Source organism: Heptranchias perlo, chromosome 1, assembly GCF_035084215.1.
Source record: "Heptranchias perlo isolate sHepPer1 chromosome 1, sHepPer1.hap1, whole genome shotgun sequence".
NCBI lineage: Eukaryota > Metazoa > Chordata > Chondrichthyes > Hexanchiformes > Hexanchidae > Heptranchias > Heptranchias perlo.
Window position 1 is genome coordinate 148380387 of NC_090325.1, and position 23634 is coordinate 148404020.

Sequence of the window (23634 nt, forward strand, 5' to 3'; positions counted from 1 at the left end):
AGAGTAATTGGATAGCTCTATCAAAGAGCCGGCACAGGCACGATGGGCTGAATGGCCTCTTGTGGTATATGATTCTATAAGGAAATGACAGACTTGTTAAATGAGTACTTTATATCCATTTTCACAGTGGACGAAGGGGACAAAATACTGGGAACTTAAAAATAGGTCAAGAGGAGGAACTTAGTGGATTCAAAATAAGTTTAAGACATGGTAATGTAGAAAATAATAGGACTTAAGATTGACAAATCTCCAGGACCTGATGGTTTCCACCCCAGGGTGATGAAATTGCAGATGCGTTAGTCATAATTTTCCAAACGCTCTCTAGATTAACGAGTTGTACCTTTGGATTGGAAAATTGCAAATGTCGCTCCATTATTTAAGACGGGAGAGAGGAACCAAGTAACTACAGACATGTTAGTTTTACATCAATTGTGGGGAAGTTACAGGAATCTATCATCCGAGACAAAGTGACTGAACACTTGGACAAGTATCAGCTGATCGAAGAGAGTCAGCATGGATTTGTGATGCAGTATGACTAATCTAGTTGATTTTTTGAGGAAGTCACTAACATGATGGATAGAGAAGTGTCTATGGATGTTGTCTATATGGACTTCCAGAAGACATTTGATAAGTTTCTGCACAAGAGATTATTAGAAAAAATGAGACCACATGGAACTAGAGGTAACCTCGTGACATAGATTGATAATTGGTTGGGAGGTAGGAGAGAGAGAATACAGATAAAGGGTTGGTTCTCTGATATGCAGAATATGACAAGTGGTGTTCCCCAGCGCTCTGTACAGAGGCCTCAGCTTTTCACCACATATATTAATGACTTGGATGAAGGAATAGAGAGTTGCGTATCCAAGTTTGCAGAATACACTAAGTTAGGAGGCGCAGTAAGTTGTGGATGGGAGGAGGAAGTTACAAAGAGACAGAGGCAAACTAAGTGAGTGGCCAAAAACTATGGCAGATGGAGTTCATTGCAGGGAAGTGTGAGGTCATCCACTTCGATCTGAGAAAGACAAATAGGAATACTTCCTTAATGGTGAGAGACTGGGAGCTGTGGAGGAGCAAAGGGATTTAGGTGTCTATGTTCAAAATCACGAAAAGCTAGTGTACAGGTTTTAAAAAAGTAATTAAAAAGGCTAATGGAATGTTGGCCTTCATATCAAGGGGGTTGGAATTCATATTGAGGAAGTGATGCTAGAGTTGTACAGAGCCTTGGTCAGACCCCATCTGGAGTATTGCGTTCAGTTTTGGGCACCGCACTTCAGGAAAGATATATTGGCCTTGGAGGGGGCACAGCGCAGATTCACCAGAATTATACCAGGCCTTAAATTATGAGGGCAAGTTGCATAAATTAAGCTTGTATTTCCTTGAGTTTAGAAAATTGAGGGGCAATCTAATTGAGATGTTTAAAATGATAAAAGGATTTAATGGGGCGATACAGAGAAACTATTTCCTCAAGTGGGGGAGTCCAGAAGCTCACATAAAAGGGGAGCTGGGTCAATTTAAATTTTAAAAATTGAGATTGATAGTTTTTTGTTAGCTAAGGATATCAAGGGATCTAATTGAATGGTGAAACACGCTCGAGGGGATAAATGGCCTACTCCTGTTCCTATGGGAACTCTGGCATTCGGAATCTCCACTCTCAAGCCTGACCCCTCTTATATCAGTGACTTTGAAAAGACATCATACCACTGGAGCTGAATTTCAACCTATCCTAACGCTAAATGGTTAAGTTCTGTATGTTTGGGGCTCTTGTCTCAAAGCCCAGCTCTATGTAATGCTAGTGCTTGAATGAAATAATAATGACAGTGCTCAACATGCTGCACGTATCATTATGGGGCTGTTTGTGCTGCTCCCAGTAGCAGATTGTTTAAACCCAACTGCATCATCAAAAGTGATACAGAATGCATATTGTACCACAAATTTGGTTATGTATCAGTGCAAAAAAAACCCTGCTCCTACCCATAATTTAACAAGAAATCCTTATACAGTGAAGCTGAAAAGAAGATTAGGGTGTTTTTAGTGCAGTAAAGCATATGCCCACTAGATGGCAATGTTGCCCTTTCAGCTGTTATTTCAGAAAACCCTTGTCTTTTAGTGTGTGATAGTTTCCCTCCAATTCTACACTAAAATCTTGTGTTTATAATATTTTATGATTGTAATATTGTAGAGAGCCTGCAGCCTTCACTGATTGGTCCATGCTAACCATGTGGTACCATAAAGCAAAAAGATTGTTGGGAAAACATTTTCAACCCGTTTTCGACCTCCTCTGTTAAACCTCCATGCTCCATTTTATGCATTCTCCCTGGCCTCTGCTCCCTTCTAGGACCACAGTAAGTGCTCCAGGTCCAGGCCCAACTCCACTTATTCCTGCTCTGAATGCTTCAGCTCTGCTCCCTCTCTGTAGTTTTAAGAGTGGCCCAAACTCTCCACTGCTATGGACGAGACCAACCCCAGTCTCAGCCATTCTCTGTGACTTTGTTCTCCCCTCCTTCTTGTCGTCCCACCTTTAAGGCCGGCTCCTTAAGATGAAAGCACAGCGATTTGTTGCTGCAGACCAGATGCATGAGGGGAGGCAGTCTCGCTGAACTTCAGGATTGGCACTTTCCGCTGATTCCTTAAGCGCTGCTCCTGCTGGTTCTAAAAACTAAAGTGGAGGGTCAGAGGAATCAGTACCTGGGAAATTGGCTGACCTCTTGATCCAAGTGCTGACAGAGCCATTGTATCATCTTAAAACTCACTCTGCTGATCTACAGCGAAAGCCTGTTGTGCTCCCAACACAGCAATGGTGGGTGTTTGGAGACTTTGGTTACCAAATACCAAGAGATTACAAAAGATACTCTTCCTTTCAAGCTTTTGCAGTCAGGCCCACTTGGCTTTCCCATTCCAGCTCCAGACCCTCAAGCTCTATAAACTATAAATAAATAACTATTCAGAATGATTAATTACTAATTCATTTAAAATCAAGCTAAAATCCATCTACTAAATATAATCTAGACTTTAAGTGTTTCTATTAGTTCTAGAATTAAATTAATACTAACAAATAAATAAATAAAAACTAGAAATGGCCGTGCAGGTTGTGTGCTGGGACTGTGATATGTGGGAGTTTGTGGACAGTCAGACTGTCCCAAATTGCCACATCTGCAGGAAATGTCTCTGCCTTGAGTCACTCTAGAGTCCTTGAGCTTGAGTGCGAGTTAGAGACACTCCAACACACAGATCAGCAGGGTAAAGGGAACCAAGGGGAGGTAGAGAAGGAGGTCCCACAGACATTGGTCCTATTGAACAGGTCCAATGTGCTTTCTACCTCTGAGGATAAGGATGTAGGCTGTGGAGAGGACAGCCAGAATGCTAACAATGGCACCATGGAGCAGGAGGCAGTCCAGGGTGGGGGGAAGGAGCAGAACAGAAAGCTCACAGTCATAGGGGATTCTATAATTAGGGGGATAGAAAGCATCCTCTGCAGTCACGACTACGAGTCCAGGAGGGTGTGTTGCCTACCTGGTGCAAGGGTAAAGGACATCTCAGAGCAACTTGGAAAGGGAGGTGGAAGATCCAGTTGTCATGGACCATGTTGGGACCAATGACATAGGGAAGAAAAGGGAGGAGGTCCTGCTAAGCGAATATCAGAAGTTAGGAACTAAATTTTAAAAAAGTACTCATGGGTGGTAATCTCGAGATTACGACAGGATTACTACATTATGGGACAGGAAGGAGCTGTACCACTGAGACTAGCTCCACCTGAACTGGAATGGGACCAGTGTCCCAGCTAAATAGAGTTGTTAATAGGACTTTAATCTAGTAAGATGGGAGGGGGGGGGGAGAGGGATCTAGGAAAGATAACATAAGTGAAGGAAAAAGAAATAGGAGATGAGAGTAAATGTCAGACCAAGTTAAGGAATTAGGGTAACATAAAAAGTCAGGAAACAAATACAGTTATAGAAGGTCAGTACAAAATGACTTAAAAATAAAGTAAGGGGATTAATTACTAAAAACAAATTAAATTGCCTGAATAGCAATGTGCACAGCATCCGGAAAAAACGGGGGAACGGGGGGCAGTAATTCATATTGAGGAGCCAGTTGTGGTAGGGATAACTGAAATATGGTTTCATAAGGAGCAGGACTGGCCATTAAATATTGCAGGATATAATGTATTTAGAAAGGATAGGGAAGGAAGAAGAGGGGTGGAGTAGCTGTACTAATTAGAGACAACATAATGGCAATAGAAGAAAGGGGACATAAGTAATATTAAGATAGAAATAGAATCCATATGAATTGAGACAAAGGATAAGAAGGGATCGATCACATTAACAGGTATATTCTACAGACCAACTAATAGTGGAAGGGAAGTGGAGGATGAAATATGAAGACAAATCTATGAAATGAGTTAAAAAAAATCAAATAATAATCATGGGAAATTTCAACTACCCACAAATAAACTGGCAAGAGGTAGGGAAAGTAGACAAGGGAATGGAGTTTTTACAGTGTATACAGGACTTCTTTCTTACCCTGTATGTGAGAAGCCCAACAAGGGAGGAAACACTGCTGGATCTAGTAATGGGAAATGAACCAAAACAGATAAGAGACGTAAGCGTAGGGGAATATCTCGGCAATAGCGATCATAACATTAATAAGGTTTAAAATAATGATTGAGAAAGACATAAGTAAGATAAAGACCAAAGTAACAGTTCGGAAAAAAGTTAATTTTGAGGGATGAGAAAGGAACTAGGGAAGGTAAACTCGGGGGGGTGGGGGGGAATTGACAGACAAAGAAATAGAACAGCAGTGGGTAATATTTAAAACAGTGATCAATAGAGTTCAGGAGAAATATATTCCTCTAAAAAGCAAGAACAAAGAAGCCAATAATGAAACGCCATGGATGATTAAAGAGATAAGGATAAAATTAAAACTAAGAAAATAGGCATACTCTAAGTACATAGACAATAAAGGAGAGGATGACAAAGGGGAATACTAAGAGGTTAGGAAAGAAGTAAGAAAAAACAATTAGGAAAGCAAAGAGGAACTTCGAGATTAAATTATCAAGGAATATAAAAAGAAATAGTAAAGTATTCTACAGACACATGAATCATAGAATCATAGAAATTTACGGCAAAAAAGGAGGCCACTCGACCCTTCCTGTCTGTGCTGGGACAAAAGAAAAATCAGGATAGGGATAGGGCCACTAAGGGATGCACACGATAAACTCACAGGTAATGACAGCGAAATGGCAGAAATATTGAATAGTTATTTTGCCTCGGTATTTACCAGGGAGACTAACAAGGTGGGCAGGACATTAGAAGAAGTGATCGAAAAAGATATTAAAACATTTAAGATAGAAAGGGGAGAGATAATTGATAAACTAATTAAACTTAGGGAGGATAAAACCCCTGGTCCGGATGGATTGCATCCGTGAATATTAAAAGAAGTTAGAGAGGAGATAGCAGAGGCATTATGACAAATATATAAAAATTCACTAGAAAAGGGAATAGTGCCAGAGGACTGGTGGACAGCTGATGTTATTCCTATATTTAAAAAGGGAGATAGAACAAGTCCAGGGAACTATAGACCAGCTAGCTTAATGTCAGTGGTAAGAAAGATAATGGAATTCTTACTCAAAGATGTAATAGAAAAACATCTAGAAAATAAAAATATAATAAAGAATAGTCAGCACAGATTTCAAAAGGGAAAGTTATGCTTGACCAACCTTAGTGAATTCTTTGAAGAAATAACAGAAAGAGTAGACGAGAGTAACGCGGTAGATGTGATATATTTGGATTTTGAAAAGGCCTTTGATAAGGTACCGCATTGTAGACTCATGACTAAGGTCAGAGCACGTGGAGTCAGGGGACAAGTAGCAGAATGGATAGCAAGCTGGCTACAAAACAGAAAACAGAGTGTAGGGGTTAAGGGTAGCTACTCAGACTGGCAAAAGGAGGGAAGTGGTGTTCCACAGGAATCGGTGCTGGGCCCACTGTTGTTCACAATTTATATTAATGATTTGGACTCGGGAATCGGAAGTACAATTTCAAAATTTGCGGACGACAAAAAATTGGGGGGTGTAATTAATGCAAAGGAAGAATGCAACAAAATGCAAGAGGACTTTAATAAACTTGCAGAATGGGCTTCTAATTAGCAAATGAATTTCAATATAGATAAGTGTGAGGTGGTGCATTTTGGTGGGAAGAATAAGGAGGCCACATACTGCTTGGATAATAAGTCTAAACGGGATTGAGGAGCAGAGGGATCTGGGGGTACAGATACACAAAGCACTAAAAGTAGTGACGCAGGTTAATAAGGCCATAAAAAAAGCAAACCAAGCACTGGGTTTCATTTCTAGAGGGGTAGAATTGAAAAACAGAGAAGTTGTGTTAAACTTGTATAGAACCTTGGTTAGAACACACTTGGAGTATTGTGCACAGTTCTGGTCTCCATATTATAAAAAGGAAAAGAGGCATTGGAGAGGGTGCAAAAAAGATTCACAAGGGTGATACCAGAACTGAGAGGATATACTTATCAGGAAAGGCTTAACAGGTTGGGGCTCTTTTCTCTAGAAAAGAGAGTGCTGAGGGGTGGCCTGATTGATGTCTTTAAGATAATGATAGGGTTTGAAAAGGTAGGTGTAGAGAAAATGTTTCCACTTGTGGGGGAGTCCAAAACTAGAGGTCATAAATATAAGATAGTCACTAATAAATCCAATAGGGAATTCAGGAGAAACTTCTTCACCCAAAGAGTGGTAAGAATGTGGAACGAGCTACCATAGGCAGTAGTTGAGGCAAATAGCATAGATGCATTTAATGGGAAGCTAGATAAGCACGAGGGAGAAATGAACAAAAGGGTATCCTGATAGGGATAGATGAAGTAGGGAGGGAAGAGGCTCTTGTGGAGCATAAATGCCGGCACAGACCAGTTGGGCCGAATGGCCTGTTTCTGTGCTGTAGTTTAGATGTAACTCGATGTAGCTCCATCTCCATCCCTTGAAATGTCGGATCTTGGATACTGCAGCCTTCCCTGCTATCACTGAGCATGTGCCGTCCAGATACTTTTCCAACCTCGTGGTTGCAACGGTGTCTGGATGTGTTAGGATACAGCTCCCCAAAGAAAGACCAGCTCAGGGTACAGAACAAAAGCACTGAATGCATCACCCACTCCCAGGCCAGACCCCACTCTCCCTTCGTTCACTCCCAGGCCGGACCCCACTCTCCCTTCGTTCACTCCCAGGCCAGACCCCACTCTCCCTTTGTTCACTCCCAGGCCGGACCCCACTCTCCCTTCGTTCACTCCCAGGCCAGACCCCACTCTCCCTTCGTTCACTCCCAGGCCGGACCCCACTCTCCCTTTGTTCACTCCCAGGCCAGACCCCACTCTCCCTTTGTTCACTCCCAGGCCGGACCCCACTCTCCCTTTGTTCACTCCCAGGCCGGACCCAAATCCCCCAGAATCCCTCCCTGTTTTTCTGGCCCAGATCACCCACTTCTGCCCTTACACATTTTGGCTTTTATCTTGCTGTGTGACAATGGCTTTAAAAATGTAAAAGGTACAGATTTAGTAAATCTGTGAAGGAATGGATGTGAAAGGCGTATAGAGAGAGTGAAAACCTACCAAAAGAAAGACGAGACAGAGGGAAAGGTAGAATCACAGAAAGAGTGAGAAACAAAGCTGAAGATAAACAAAGGGACACAGCGATTTATGAGAAAAAGTGTGTGAAACTCAGAGAGAGAGAGAAAACGGAAGGAAGACAGAGTGGGAGCGATTAAGAGACATGCAGAGAAACAGTTACAGAAAGAGAGAGGTACAGTTTTTATTTTTAGCTTAGGTGGTGAGTAATGCCATGAGAAATCTGTTAGTATTAAAAGATTACTTTACAGGGACTGAATAAGATTTTCTGTATCTGGGTATGATTTATTCCAGAATGTTCATATCTTTATTTTTACTTTATTTTTGAGACTATTTCCCTATTTTTGTCTCCTTTTCCCCTGTAGTTTTCTTTGACAGCTGGGAGAGCAGAGCAACTCAACCCCAACAGGAAGGATAATCGTATCTTTTCTGTGGTGTCTGATAATAGTTCTAAAGTGGAGTGTGTTGGGAACTGTCAACCAAACTCCCAGAAGATACAAGCTAACGGCATAAAATTTCTACTCAATTCAGCATGATTGACACTAATACAGCACTGATGCACAGGCTGTAAAAGAATAGATATTTCAGGAAGTGTAAGTGCACTGGAAGGGGTAAGGAACAAGGGAATTGCACTGTTGCAGCAAAGCTGTTTTAGGCTTGGGCGCACTGTCATACAAATGTCGGCACACTCTTCATTACGTCAGTAACATTGGGGGAAATGTCTGATGCCACCGAGTATTAAGTAAAAAAAATAATTTTTGATCTGACATTTTCACCTTGCTACACTAAGTCAAAAATAAATGTTTAAAACAGGGTGATGGTCGCTGAGTACTAGGTTTGAGCCACCAATTCCATAGACAGTGAGGTCCCAATCCTGACCAAGACACTGGCGATATGTGCAGACGCACACAGGAAACTGCCCTATAGGAAAGAAGGGGAAACTTCAAACCTGCCAGAACCAATCAAATATTATATAACTGCACATGGTGTTAAGAGGTCTGGGAGCAGGTTACATGTCCATCCTGTGAGCAGACTTAAAAACAGAAGGGAATAACTTTAAAATGTTGCTCAGAATAGAATGGACAATGGAAAGATTGGAACTAATGTTTGTCAGAAGTTATTGCTAGGATTTCAATAAAAGTGTAATGGTGGATATTGCTGCCTAATGTGTGAAGTACTTGCTTTGTGTTTTTAATTTAGATTTGTTTCTTTTTATTAGTTTTCCTTTCACTATTTTCTTCTTTGGTTTGAATCCCTTACCTCGTTCCCCAACAACCTGTCCAAGGTGAGAGGTCCATTTCATGCTGATGGAGATGGCGTTTACCTGTACCTCTTAGCAAGAGTGAAACCATTTTATAATCACCATGTTATAGATTGGTTTCATTCTCGGTGAGAAGTATGGAAAGTTCTGCTTCCATTAGTATTAAACAGACTGTCTTTTGACCTGTAGCAGTAATAAGAAACCGAGAGATAATAGAATAGAGTTTATCGGCAATGTTGTCTAATTGACCCTGATCTGAAATTCTTCACTCCGCTGTTTTAGTAGAGGCGTTAACTTGCTTAAAATAAATGGCTAGCGTCTCTGCTAAAATAGCAGAGAGAAATTTGAGATAAGTACATTAAGCATTTATACGCCAGTATCCCACAGAGTAATTTCAGGGCCATACCATGTTAGATTCTGCATGCTTCATGAGTCTTGTGACAACTGTGCTAACACATGGTATCAGTGTTGCCTTTTAAATTTAGAGAATGATTTAAAAGCAATAGATTAGGGGACCGGCTGGTGCAATGAGCTAGTTTTAAAGTAGCACAGACAGGAATTTAATATTAATGGGCCAGAATTTGCTGTCAAAATAACGTTGAGGCTAATGGCACTCGCTGTTATTTATGCGCAAATGGAACAGCAACGTCAGGAGAGGGGCAGATGCGCGATTAAACATGGAAATCCAAATGTTGCTGTCCGAGTTGCCCTACTCGCTGTCAGCTGTGCTAAAAAGGCATCTCGCTGTCTGCCTCACCATTGAAATGCATTGAATGGCGTGAAGTTGCTATATTTGCACAGTAGATATGAACTAAACTCGCCACAGAAAGTTTAGTCTTGTCATTTCAAGTCTAAGTACCCTTTCAATGACGTGATAGGTGTTAATTACTGCCAATCAACTTCTCTGGCACTGAAAATTAATTATTACAAGTTTGAAGTCTCATTCCTTCAGATTTTAATTGTTGTTGGAGATTTTAAAAATGTAACATTTTAAATGTTTTAATTTTTTTTCATTTTTCCTTTCTGTCCCTTTTTTCTCTCTCTCTTAATCCAATCTTTCTTCCTCTCTTTATTTTCTCTTTCTGTACCTGATTTTACTTTGAATTCACCCTCTCTAATTTACACTTCCTGCTCAGTCCTCGTGCTGTTAATTTCACAGTCCTTCAATCTGATTGGTTAAAGAGATACCCGGTTGCTTGCCCTGTTCACTCAGTTCCCAGATGCCCTGTTTCCCTCACTGCGACGTTATCAGCTCACACTTTCAGCAACTTGCCACGCAAAAAATTTTAAATCCTAAATTGGTCTTGGACAAGTGTGGGTTGATTAGGAGAAACCAGCACGGATTTGTTAAAGGCAAATCGTGTTTAACTAACTTGATAGAATTTTTTGATGAGGTAACAGAGAGGGTTGATGAGGGCAATGCGGTTGATGTGGTGTATATGGACTTTCAAAAGGCATTTGATAAAGTGCCACATAATGGGCTTGTCATCAAATTGAAGCCCGTGGAATAAAGGGGGCAGTAGCAGCATGGATACAAAATTGGCTAAGTAACAGGAAGCAGAGAACAGTGGTGAACGGTTGTTTTTCAGACTGGAGGAAGGTGTGCAGTGGTGTTCCCCAGGGATCAGTACCAGGACTACTGCTTTTCTTGATATATATTAATGACTTGGACTTGGCTGTATGGGGCACAATTTCAAAATTTCGAAGTTTAGTAAACAGTGAGGAGGATAGTGATAGACTTCAAGAGGATATAGACAGGCTAGTGGCATGGGCGGACACGTGGCAGATGAAATTCAACGCAGAAAAATGAAAAGTGATACATTTCAGTCGGAAGAATGAGGAGAGGCAATATAAACTAAAGAGCACAATTCTAAAAGGGGTACAGGAACAGAGAGATTTGGGGTATATGTGCACAAATCGTTGAAGGTGGCAGGGCAGGTTGAGAAGGCAGTTAAAAAAGCATACAGGATCCTGGGCTTTATAAATAGAGGCATAGAGTACAAAAGCAAGGAAGTCATGATGATCCTTGATAAAACACTGGTTCAACCACAACTGGAATATTATGTCCAGTTCTGGGCTCTGCACTTTAGGAAAGATGTGAAGGCCTTAGATAGGGTGCAGAAAATATTTACTAGAATGATTCCAGGGATGAGGGATTTCAGTTACATGGATAGACTGTAGAAGCTGGGGTTGTTCTTCTTCGAACAGAGAAGATTGAGAGGATATTTGATAGAGGTATTCAAAATCATGAAGGGTTTAAACAGAAGGGTTGAGAGAAACTGTTCCCAGTGGTGGAAGGGTCAAGAACCAGAGGACATAGATTTAAGGTGATTGCCAAAAGAACCAAAGGTGACATGAGGAAAAACTTTTTTACACAGCGAATGGTTATGATCTGGAATGCACTGTCAGGGGGAGGGTGGAGGCAGATTCAATTGTGGCTTTCAAAAGGGAACTGGATAAGTATTTGAAAGGAAAAAATTTGCAAGGCTACGGGGATAGGGCAGGGGAGTGGGACTAACTGGATTGCTCTTGCATAGAGCTGGCACGGATTTGATGGGCCAAATGGCCTCCTTCCGTGCTGTAACCTTTCTATGATTCCATGTGCAGACATCGTTAGATGCCCTGCTACAACAAATTATGGCCCATTGTGTTCATAGAATCATAGAAAATTACGCAACAGAAGGAGGCCATTTGGCCCATCAGGCCAGTGTAATAAAATAATACAAAGGAAAGTTAACTGCCTGATGTTCACAGTTGCACACTTTACAACAGAGGTTGCCGGGTGTTGATTAGGAGTGGTAATCATGTCCAATTTTGTTTTCCCTTTCCAGCCCAGAAACAAGAGTAGAAATTACTATTGGCAATATTAGTCAAATGCTTAACACATTCATCCTTTGTCCACTGTTTGAGCAGATACATTAGCCTATTTCAAATAAACTAGTGACTGACTGACTGTATTAAAATAGAAGCTTTAGATTTGTTAAGTAACTGATCATTGCTCCCAAAGAGCTGGGATGATCTCCTGTCATTTAATGGCTTCTTCTCTGCTCTTTCCTCAATGAAACTGTTTACTTCAAGTTGCTCCAGTACGCTTACCCCCACCTGTCAATCACTTTTGACACAACATTACATGGTTGAAAAGTTACCCATAACCACAAAAATAATTCTCTCTTGTGCTTCTTTCAGTGGGAAAAGCTGCAGATGTCAACAAGTGAGAGGAGGAAGATTGTATGCTCTGTCACCTTCCACATTGTTGCGATCACATGTGTTGTATGGTCTTTGTATGTCCTGATAGACCGAACAGCAGAGGAGATCAAACAGGGTAATGACAATGGTAAGAATTTATTAATTTGCCCCCTTGCTATAGAAACCTGCTTGACTGTGTAAAACAGAAGAAAAATCATACAGGATCGACATTCATGGATTTGGCTGAGAGAACCTCCTAAAAATTGTTTCAAAACCCAAGAAAATTCTAATTGGATCACATGAGATAATCCATAGATATAATTTGGAAAGGGATATGATGTCAATACACTGCAGACTATATAAAAACGCTTGCTGTTAAGGGTAAGTCTGAAGGATTTCAGCAAACTGACGAATTTGTTTGTACATCAGCACAGATCACAGTTGCAACAACTGAGATACTGTTCATCTCAAAAGTTCTCACAACTTGAGTTGATGTGAATGTTTTTTTTTAGAATCAAACCTCTCAGGTTGTGAAGTCTTCAAAGTGTGTAACTACAACACCTGCATGTACCTTCAGACCCTGCAGACAGCAGTCGAAATTTGAAAAAATAAGTGCCATTTTTCATTAGGGAATTTTGATAATTTCTAATAACTCTTCTATTTAAACTTACTGCTATAGGGACTAGGTTTTCTACCAACTGACTATAGAATGGACAGAAACCATCATTTACAATCATTTACTAAAAGGATTTTTTCCTAGGGTTAGTTTTCCAAGTTTGCGATGGTAGTGAGGAGTCTCACCTGCCAGTTGTGCATATCAGGAAATCATGGTCCGTGTGGCAATGATTTCCTGATATGTGCGACTGAACTCAGAAAATTACCCATTTAGTTATTGTTGTGCGAGGTCCTCACGTCAGAAACATGTTTAATAAAACACAGATTATTTGAATGTGTTCCATATCCCATTTATATTGCAGAACAACTTGCTCCCGAACCAAAGTGATTCCAAGTGCACGGGGCATGCATTTCAACAGGGGCGGATTAACGCACAGGCCTATGGGGCCCACGCCCAGGGGCCCCAACCAAATATGGAGCCCCGTGCAAAGATGGGGACCCCGGTAATGGACTGGGGGGGGGGGGGATTTTGTGAAGGGTGCAGAAGATTCTTGGTGCTCAGGACCTCAATTCTTAATCCAGCTCTGCATTTCAAGCAGCCCCAATGCTGACCTCCTTTGGCGGCATTAATTGAAGCACTGCTACTGCACACTGTTACAGTACTTGAAAATAAATCAGAGGGTTTTGCACCCATAATACCTGCTACACGTCAGAAACCTCCATAAGAAGTAGGTTGGGTTTAGTGCTTACCTTCTAAAATCAAAGATTCTTACAGAAAAGTATCTACTCAAATGGTTCACAGATAATCAGCTTTATGTTTTTGAGAAAATCCACCAGCAGAGAACAGTTTTTATCATCCACTAATGGAGTGGCACTGACTGCTGCAGCATGCACTGTCTAAGGATGGAGGAAGATTAAAATTAAATAAAATGCACTTTTAATTTTTCAGTCATAAATTATATATTTTTTAATTCACTTTTACTTTTCGGTAAGCACTTCATTAATTAGCACAGCTCCATAAAGGGCTGCCTGTAACAAACGCACAGGCAGCTACAAATTGAGGCCAATTTTAGCCCACTTCATTTTCCTTTCGTTGAAGTCAATGGAAAAGAAAATCGAGTGGGGTGTATAATGTGTGGCCACAACAGCCTATTTTCTGCCCCCACCAAAAGCTAAAATGACCCCTCTTCATTCACGATAACAAGTACACAGACTCCGTTTCACATACATGGGCCTCGGTATTAACATGCCCACATCAGGAGGTAGAGGGTCGGGGGGATGGCGTTTAAAAATGAAAAAATGGGGAACGCGACCCTTAACCCATTGCCCGTTTTTATGGCGGTGGGTTTCATGGCGTCTGAATGTCCTGCCGTGGAGAGGCGGGACACTTCATTAACATATTTAACACAGTGCAATTGGGAGTCCGATTTAAATTTTACAGATACCGCCCAAGTTTCCCAGCGGTCGAGAAACCTGGCAGTGAAATGGAGACGAGCGCTGCCAGCTCCACAAGGTAAGTGCCTTTTACAGCACTCCTTGTGGGCCGGGGGGAGCAGGAGAGTTCCTCCAACCCCTCAAGGAACCTTCAGCCTCCCTTCTGCCAATCGCAACCTCTCTTCCCCCCTCCGCCATGATAGCCGACCTCCTTCTTTCCAGACCAATGCATCTCTCTCCCTCCAGCTGACCACGTCCGCTCCCATGCCCCGATTGCCAACCTAACCATGCCGCAATTGCGACCTTCACCCGCCCCCCATGCTCCAAACACTGACCTCCCCACCCCCCCCAACCCACCCCATTGCCAGGGATCGTCCCCAAGAGTCCCTGGCTGCTGCCTCCTGCCGCTGGTGTTCCCTTCTAGCTGCTGGCCAGGCTGTCAATTTGGCCGGCTGCTGCGTGGGAAACAGAAGAAAAATATGAAAATGAGGTCCTCCCATTAAGTTCAGCAAGACATCCGCATCCCCGGCTCTGCCAGGTTCTTCGGCCGTTTTCAGCCTCCCTGTCAATATCAGGGCCATGATGACTGGTTTTCATGTACTGGTGTAAATCAGTTCTAAATGGTTAAGAACTGGTGCAATCTCTGCCTGAAAGGTAGGAGGTAATTTTGGCTTTGGGTGATAGTTAATTATTCTTCGATCCAGGTGCAGATTTGGGCAGGTATAGGGATCTATAGCGGCAGATCAGGAAAATTGTGTGTAAGTGAAATTCAAAGGGATGGCAAAATGCCACAAAAGGGTGACGGACAATTCTAAAAGCCTTTAGAAAGGCTTAAAAAGGCATCTCAAACTTTTAGCAATATTTGGCAAGGCTGAAGAGGCAGGGGATTAAGTAGTCCTAGGAAACAATGAAGGGAAAAGGAACCCAAAGTTCAGGCATGAGTTTACTGACAAATACAACCCAATACCCAACCCCTGTTTGATGGCGGTTGAAATGGAGGTAGTGCTGCATTAGGTGGCTGCAATGATGTGCATTTCGAACTCCTGGGTACCACCACATTAGTTCATTATTGCAGCATACCTGCAAGAAGGTGGGAAGAGTCGGCTGTAGCTGACTGGTCCTGTGATTGGCTGTGCCAACCCAATGCTGTGTGGTAGCTGCAGGTGCCCTTGCAGCAGATGGCACAACTCTGCACCCAGCTTTCTGCTGACCTGTGAAGACAGTTCTTCACAGTTGTTGCCAGGTAGGCACTGGTGCACTCAGTCAGGCTCCGCTGATGATCACTCTGGGATGCCCTTTCTTCATGCAGGTAATTCTACCTTTGTCAGCAGCTATAGGTACCTGCAGATGGACACAGTGCACCTCTTGTGCAGCCTGACCTGCCGTGGCCTCCCTTCAGTGGTCCTCCTCCTTCTAAGCACCTCCCATAGGAGGATTCCCATCGGGAAATCAACTGGTGCCATTACCAGTGCTAGAGGGAAACAAAATTATGGCAATTAGTAAAAAAGGCTCATGAGAACCTAAGTGGTAAAGAAAATTAAGAAACACTGTTGAATGAATCTTATCACTTGTCTTTAAACTTACTTCCTTACTTACTCCTGCATCATTTGAATATTATAACGAAGCTCCTTTCTGCCTTCCAGCTCTCCAGAAATGCACATCATATGCAAAAGGGGAAGAAATCTAGCTTTTCAGGTCTCCTCCCCTTTTTCTATGTCTAATTTCCCGTGAGTTGGTGAAAATCAGGCCCCTGACTGTAATGAGTACACAGAGACAGTGTCCAAGACCTACTGAGACCCCAACTGCAGGTTCAGATGGACATTAAAGATTCTGTGTCACTATTTGATGAAATGACCAACATTCCTCTCTCAACCAAAACCACCCAAAAATGGGTTATCTGGCCATGCTGTGTAAAAATAGCTGCTATGTTTCTCTACATAACAAACATGACTGCATTTCAGAGTAATTCATTGCATCTGAAGTACTTTGCGATGTTTCTGAGATAAGACTATATAAATGGAACTCTTCCTTTTTAAATATACACAAATATACACATGTTGACTTGAATAAGAAAACAGGCAATTACAAATACACCGACTGTGACATGCACACAGAGGGACATGGGCCCCGATAATAAATCCGAGATGGGAAGAGAGCAGGGAAGAGGATTTGCGGATGGAAACCCGGAAGTATGGGTTTCCCGGACGGCCTGACAATTTTGACATCAGGCGACTTTTAAATTCTTCAAATCGTTTTCCCGCTCACAGCCAGCCAAATTGAGATCGGGCCGGGGGTCTGATTTTGGTGGGAGGGGGGGAGGGGGGGTCTGATGTCGGGAGGAGATCGGGGAGGGGGTGGGGGGGTTCGGACATCGGTTGGGTCTGATCGCGTGGTGGGGGGCGCGGTTGGGGGCCGCCCGATCGAGGGAGTCCGATCGCAAGGGTGGAAGCAGGTTTGCTTGGTGGGCCAGGGGGAATCACTCCTGCTCCACCCAGCCCACAAGCAGTGCTGGTAAGGCACTTACCTGTTCCATTCAGCCATTCTCGCCTCCCTTCAGCTGCAGAGTTTCCTGAGGCCTGAAAAATCCGGCCCCCTGGAAACACAGGTTAAATTCGAGGCAAGCAGCCTCTTTAAAATATTTTAATGACAGACCCGCTTCCAGAGAGCAGGGTAGTCGCCTGCCTCAAAACCCACCTCTGTTAAAACCAGAAGTGGGCACGTTGGCGTCGGGGGCTGATAATATCATTAATAAAGAAAAAATAATGTTTTCTAATCACTGGGAATCCTGGTTGCCTCCCTGTCGGGCGTTCTGGGTACTCTTTAGGATGGCGGTAGACCCTCACCTCATTCGGTATACCAGCCTCCAAACTTAACGCCAGATCCTTTCAAGGTCAAAGAAGTGGGAACTCCCAGCCTAGCGAGGCCCTGCTCACGATTCTGCTCCCTTTGCGTCAGTGGCCTTGTTTAGGGCGGGCAGAGGCTCCGTCCCCAAACTAGGCCACTGGAAACTCTATCTGGGGCTCGTTTCGAGGTCCCGGCAGTGTTTGCGGCCGTTCAGCCGGACTCCCCGCTGGAGTTCCTGCAGCAGTTGACTGCCATTTCAAGGCCATGGTTACATGGCACAGGACAGTTACAAGGATTGGAACAGATATGCATACAGCCAGCAAGAACAAAGTCCTATGGTTTTCTTTCAGAAAATAACTTAGGAATTATTTATATTTGAAAATTGAAAAGAAAACTTTGAAGGGATAAAAAATAAACAAGAAAAAGAAATGTGATTGTGGTGATAATGGATAAACATGGTGGCTTTTTTTAATAGGTGTTCTAGAATGGCCTTTTTGGACAAAATTGGTGGTGGTAGCCATTGGATTTACAGGCGGCCTCGTTTTCATGTATGTGCAGTGTAAGGTCTACTTTCAACTGTGGCGAAGACTAAAAGCGTATAACAGGGTCATCTTTGTACAGAACTGCCCAGACACTGGCAAGAAGATTGATGACAAGAACACTTCAAATAGTCAAAACTCTGCAATCAGAGACAGTGTAATTGTGCCAGTGTCACAGACAGAAACAACCTTACAGAGGGCACCAGAGGTGCAGGTTGGTGTCCCTGGAGTTGCACCTGTGTGATGTGTGTTTCTGATGTTCACTTGAAGAACTGCACATATTCTCGGAAATCAGTTCCTTTCAGAAGCATACTACGAATTAGCAGGATTAACGATTGTGCAGTCCTTTTCAAAACCCTACAGGAAGTAAGGACAAAACGGACACAATCAGCAGAGGAACAACATGTCGCTGTCTATGGAAATTAACTACTTAGTGGTGTATGTCAATGGTATCAGACATGGTACAAGTGATGCAGTCAGCATTACAAAGAATGTGTGCAATGTCATAATTAAGAATTTGTAGAGAAGAAGCACTTTTTAATTTTACAGCTTTTATGATGAAATATTTTGCTATAGTTAGGGTCTATTTTGAAATGTTAATCTTGGGAAACCAGTCTTTCATCAGTGTCACAGTTGTGGTTTAACCCTCTAAGCTTATTACACCTAAGCAAAGTAATTCTCTCTAATGAAACAGTGCACAGTGTACGTTAGTGAGGCGATGATGAATGCCAAGATTGACATTTCTTGTTGGTTTCTAACACACCAATATTCACCTTGGCTTAAGACTGCACTGTTCTAATGGCCAGTGATGTGATGCATCCTTTAAGAAACACCCACCTTCAAGTTGTTATTGCAGTGAGATCGTAGCATTTTTTTTACATTTACCTGTTCAAACAGTAAATTCTGTTGAGGGACTAGCAATGTGTTCAGTGTGGAATCTGGAGCTATACTCAGAAAATCAGTCAGCATCCTCCTTTAGGAAATCCTACCGCACATTTAAATAACGTTGGGTGCATTATAGTCCATCGTTCATGGCTCCCTTAGAAACTCATGTGGACTCATGCTTTATGCAAGATGAAACATGGCTACATCTGTTATGAGGACTTTATTCAGCATGATGTTTTGATGGTATGAGTCAGCTTGTCACCATACTTGTCAGCTTATCTATCAATATTAGCAATGGAAGAACCGAGAAATGTCTCCTCCACCGGGAGGTGACTGCTGCATCCAAACAGCTATTCTACTGTACCACTGGGAAATAACCACAGTAGAGTTTCATCACCGCTCAGTTCTAAAATAGGTACTTCTATGTGGAATGCCCGAGAGGATTCAGAATATACAAAGAAAATGGCTAAACTTTGATAATTCATTGGCCTTGTTAATAGTGACCTTTTTAATAAAGTTCCTTGTGGTGTTAGTCATTTATACATGTCAGTCACATTATCCCTTTATAGACTAGTACTTTCACCTAAAGCAATGTTCCAGATTAAGGGCCCTTTGCTTTGCAGCACAGAGTATGTTATATGGTCAGCAAGCCCCACACTTCCTGATACACTTATCTATAGGTCACCAAAGAGTCTGGGAGAGTTATCTCTGCCTGGCTTGTGTATCATTATTACATTGTACTTGGTTTGAGCACATGTGCAGAATGGAGTTTTATGCTTCGTTGGCTAGTCTGATCTGTTTAGGGCTGGAAGGGGCATTGATTCTAGTGTTAAAAATTGTGTAATCAAATGTTTCTCCACCTTTCAGCATTAGTGCTTTAAGGCACGGGATCAAATTGTACTGCAAATCAGAAGAATGGATGGGCTCATGGTATTTAATAGAAATATAGAGGGTTGGCTGTCATTTCTCACAGCATTGCATATCAATATTTCAAACTTCATAACAACTCTGCTTAATCCCAAGATTTGATGTGCTGTTGGGAGAAAATATTTAGGTGCAATAATTTAATCAATGTATATCCTACAGCTGGTCCAATAATAGTACAAAACAAAAACCTTGGAAGACTTGTAGGTATCTTTATGCCTTTTCCATTGATATGTAATCGATAAATCATTCCATAGACAGCTTTTCTCCACCTCCCCCCCCCCCCCCCCCCCCGCTACCCCCCAACCCCCCAGTACAGTTTCTGCCATGGTTAGCCTTAGATTAGGCCACATGAAACTCCCGAGTGTTTGCACATCTCAATTTGTCTTACTGGTTACACTACAAGCGCTGCAGGAAACTTCCTTTCCCATTTATTACACCCACAACTCACGGCATATTTTTAGACTACTTAAGACAATTCAGCCACACTATTGAGATATACAGTTGTGTGTTTTTAGCTGTGTGTTGTGTGTTTGTATTTTTGATAATGCATTTTCCCCATTTTGTTTATGGGAATTGGGATGATTGTTTTCTCTTCTCCCCCCCCACCCCCAAGAAATTATGTTTTAGGTTGTGAGTGAAGCTCACCTCCTGTAAACTGCAATATTCAGTAATGGCATAATGATAAGGGCTCCTCATTCCACTAGGACATTCTAAGCATTAGTCCTTTAGCTGTTGGTTTTAGACAACAGGATAATGTGGCTGCGTTTCAAGGAGTCTTTGCTGTACGAGTCATTTGTCCATAATAGTAATTAAGCACAGAGGACGCTAAACATTTTACTGATGGTGCACAACTATTAAGATTGTCAGAAATTTCAATATATTTAACTTTTTTGGTATTTGAACAATGTGTGAGATGATTGGTTTTTCATCGAAGCTCAATTTTACTCATTACATAAACTTCTTCATTCAGATATTGCACAGACTAACATTGAGAACAACTTTTGCCCATCCCATTTCTATATTTCATAACCAGAATCGACTTTCTGTGTAGTTTTTATTTTGTCCAATTCTTTAGAAAATATGGGTATTATGTCTTTGTGCAGTAATTGTATATTTAAGATAGAAAATCAATGAAATCTGATGGAATTATTTAAATATTATGTTTGTGCAATATATTTATAAAATAAAAGAAAAATCTATGCCTGTGCGATGATTATTGAAACAAAATTAGAAAAAATTGAGTCATTTTAGTCCATGTTATCAGTGATTTAAAACTTCATTCAGCTATACAAAACAACAGAATCCAACAAGATCCTCTTTAATGTTTTGTTCATTGTCATGCAAAGAAACTCAAATACAGGGAATTTGTTTCCTTCTACCCAAATGGAATGGTGCTGTACAGGAACACTTATGTGTTATCTCAAGGTGGCTGGATTACAAACGGGAGGAAGTGATGCTTCAGTTGTACAGAGCCTTGGTCAAACTCCATCCGGAATGCTGCATTCAGTTCTGGGCACTGCACCTCAGGAAGGATATATTAGCCTTGGAGGGGGTGCAGTGCAGATTCACCAGAAAGATACCGGAGCTTAGAGGGTAAATTATGAGGACAGGTTTCATAAACTTGGCTTGTATTCCCTTGAGTATAGAAGATTGAGGGATGATCTGATCAAGGTGTTTAAAATGTTAAAAGGATTCGATAGGGTAGATACAGAGAATGTTTTTTCTCTGATGAGGGGACATAATCTTAAAATTAGAGCTAGGCCATTTCAGCGGAAATCAGGAAGCATTTTTACACACAAAGGGTAGTAGAAATCTGGAATACTCTCCCCCAAAAGGCTGTGGATGACAATTGGAGCTGTCAAGACTGAGATTGATAGATTTTTGTTAGGTAAGGGTATTAAGGGATATGGAGCTAAGGAGTGTAAATGGCGTTGAGGTACAGATCAACCATGATCTAATTGAATGGCAGCGCAGGCTCGAGGGGCTGAATGGCATACTCCTGTTCCTATGTTTCTGTGATGTGGAGATGCCGGTGATGGACTGGGGTGGACAAATGTAAGGAGTCGTACAACACCAGGTGACGAAGGAGCAAAGTTCCTAAAGCTTGTGATTTCAAATAAAGCAGTTGGACTATGTTTCTGTGAAAGTGATTGTGTCTGTATAAGATATTTAATTGCCATCACTTCAATACTGCAAAAAAGTAAGTTATTACTACTGATAACTACGTTGAAAATGGACAAGAGAAATATCAGCACTGTTGCTGTTGCCACGTTTAAAAAGTGCGTAACAGTTAGACAAGGTAGTTATGGAAGGTAAGAGTAGGTGACCTTTAGAATATAATCGCATTACGCTCAGTTAAATAAGTTGGTAAATTAATTGAAATGAATTTATTGAGCAGAATTTATTCAACAGAATTAATAGCTTAATTAAAGTACTATTATTCAGCCAGCAAAGAATACTGGTGATTGAGCAGAATATATATATTTTAAATTGAACTATTATTTGGTGCTAAAAAATCTTTTGTCCTGAAAGTCTACCATGGGATGACATCATACAAACACTTAATGTAGTCACCTGAAATTTCTCTCTGTGCTATTTTAGTTAACCCATTTATTTTAAACTGGTTAATGCTAAAGTAGCAGAGAAGAATTTCAGATGAATGCTTTCATATGTCAATCTCCCAGTGTCATTTACGGGTCTGTGACTGGATTGTTTTGCATTAGCTAGTGTTAACACACATTCTTACATTGAGTACACAGCACAGAAACAGGTCTTTTGGCCCAAATGGTCTTTGCCAGTGTTTATGCTCCACATGAGCCTCCTCCCACCCTACTTCATCTACCCCTATCAGCATACCCTACCATTCCTTTCTCCTTCGTGTGCTTATGTAGTTTCCCCTTAAATGCATCTATGCTATTTGCCTCGACGTAGCACGTTCCACATTCTTACCACTCTTTGGGTAAAGAAGTTTGTCCTGAATTCCCTATTGCTTATTCCTTATTAACCTGCATTGCTACTTTCAGTGATTTGTGTATCTGTACCCCGAGATCCCTCTGTTCCTCTACCGCATTTAGACGTATTATCCAAGCAATATGTGGCCCCCTTATTCTTCCTACCAAAATGCACCAGCTCACACTTATCTATATTGAAATTCATTTGCCAATTACACGCTCATTCCACAAGTTTATTAATGTCTTCTTGTATTTTTATGCATTCTTCCTTTGTATTAACTACATTCTCCAATTTCGTGTCAGCCGCAAATTTTGAAATTGTATTTCTGATTCCCGAGTCCTAATCGTTGATGTAAATTGTGAACAACAGTGGTCCCAGCACCAATCCCTGCAGAACACCACTTCCCACGTTTTGCCAGTCTGAGTAGCTACCCTTAACCCTAACTCTCTTTTATGTTTTGTAGCCAGCTTGCAAATCATTCTGCTACCTGTCCCTGACTCCATGTGCTCTGACCTTAGTCATGAGTCTACAATGTGGTACCATACCAAAGGCCTTTTGAAAATCCAAATATATTACATCTACTACATTACCCTTGTCTACTCTTTCTGTTACTTCTTCAAAGAATTCACTAAGATTGGTCAAGCATGACTTTCTCTTCTGAAATCCGTGCTGACTACTCTTTATTATATTTTCATTTTCTAGATGTTTTTCTATTACATCTTTCCTACCACCGATGTTAAGCTAACTGGTCTATAGTTCCCTGGACTTGTTCTATCTCTCTTTTTAAATATAGGAATAACATTAGCTGTCCGTTAGTCCTCTGACACTATTCCCTTTTCTAATGAATTTTTATATATTTGTAATAGTGCCTCTGCTATCTCTTCCCTAACCTCTTAAAATGCGTGGATGCAATCCATCCGGACCAGGGGCTTTATCCCCCCTAAGTTTGATTAGTTTATCAATTATTTCCCCCCCTTTCTATCTGTAATGTCTTTATACCTTTTTTTGATGATCTCTTCTAATATCATGCCCACCTTATTCGTCTCCCTGGTAAATACTAAGGCAAAGTAACTATTCAATATTTCTGCCATTTCGCTGTCATTACCTGTGAGTTTATCCTGTGCTTCCCTTAGTGGCCCTATCCCTATCCTGATTTTTCTTTTGTTATTTATGTGTCTGTAGAATACTTTACTATTTCTTTTTATATTCCTTGATAATTTAATTTCGTAGTTCCTCTTTGCTTTCCTAATTGTTTTTTTGATATCCTTCGTAACCTCTTCATATTCACTTTTGACATCCTCTCCTTTATTGTCTATATACTTAGTGTATGCCTTTTTCTTTAGTTTCAATTTTACCCTTATTTCTGTG

General features: G+C 41.4%; 1 protein-coding gene across 1 annotated transcript in view; it reads left to right on the top strand.

Annotated features, from left to right (window-relative positions):
* Positions 1-20498, top strand: part of LOC137320948 (E3 ubiquitin-protein ligase MARCHF1-like) — a 155045-nt gene extending 134547 nt beyond the window's left edge. The window contains exons 6-7 of the mRNA XM_067983012.1: positions 12071-12218; positions 17439-20498. Coding sequence (XP_067839113.1) covers positions 12071-12218; positions 17439-17746 — 456 coding nt within the window. The 3' untranslated portion in view covers positions 17747-20498. The remainder of the gene's footprint in view (positions 1-12070; positions 12219-17438) is intronic.
* Positions 20499-23634: the final 3136 nt, after the last annotated feature.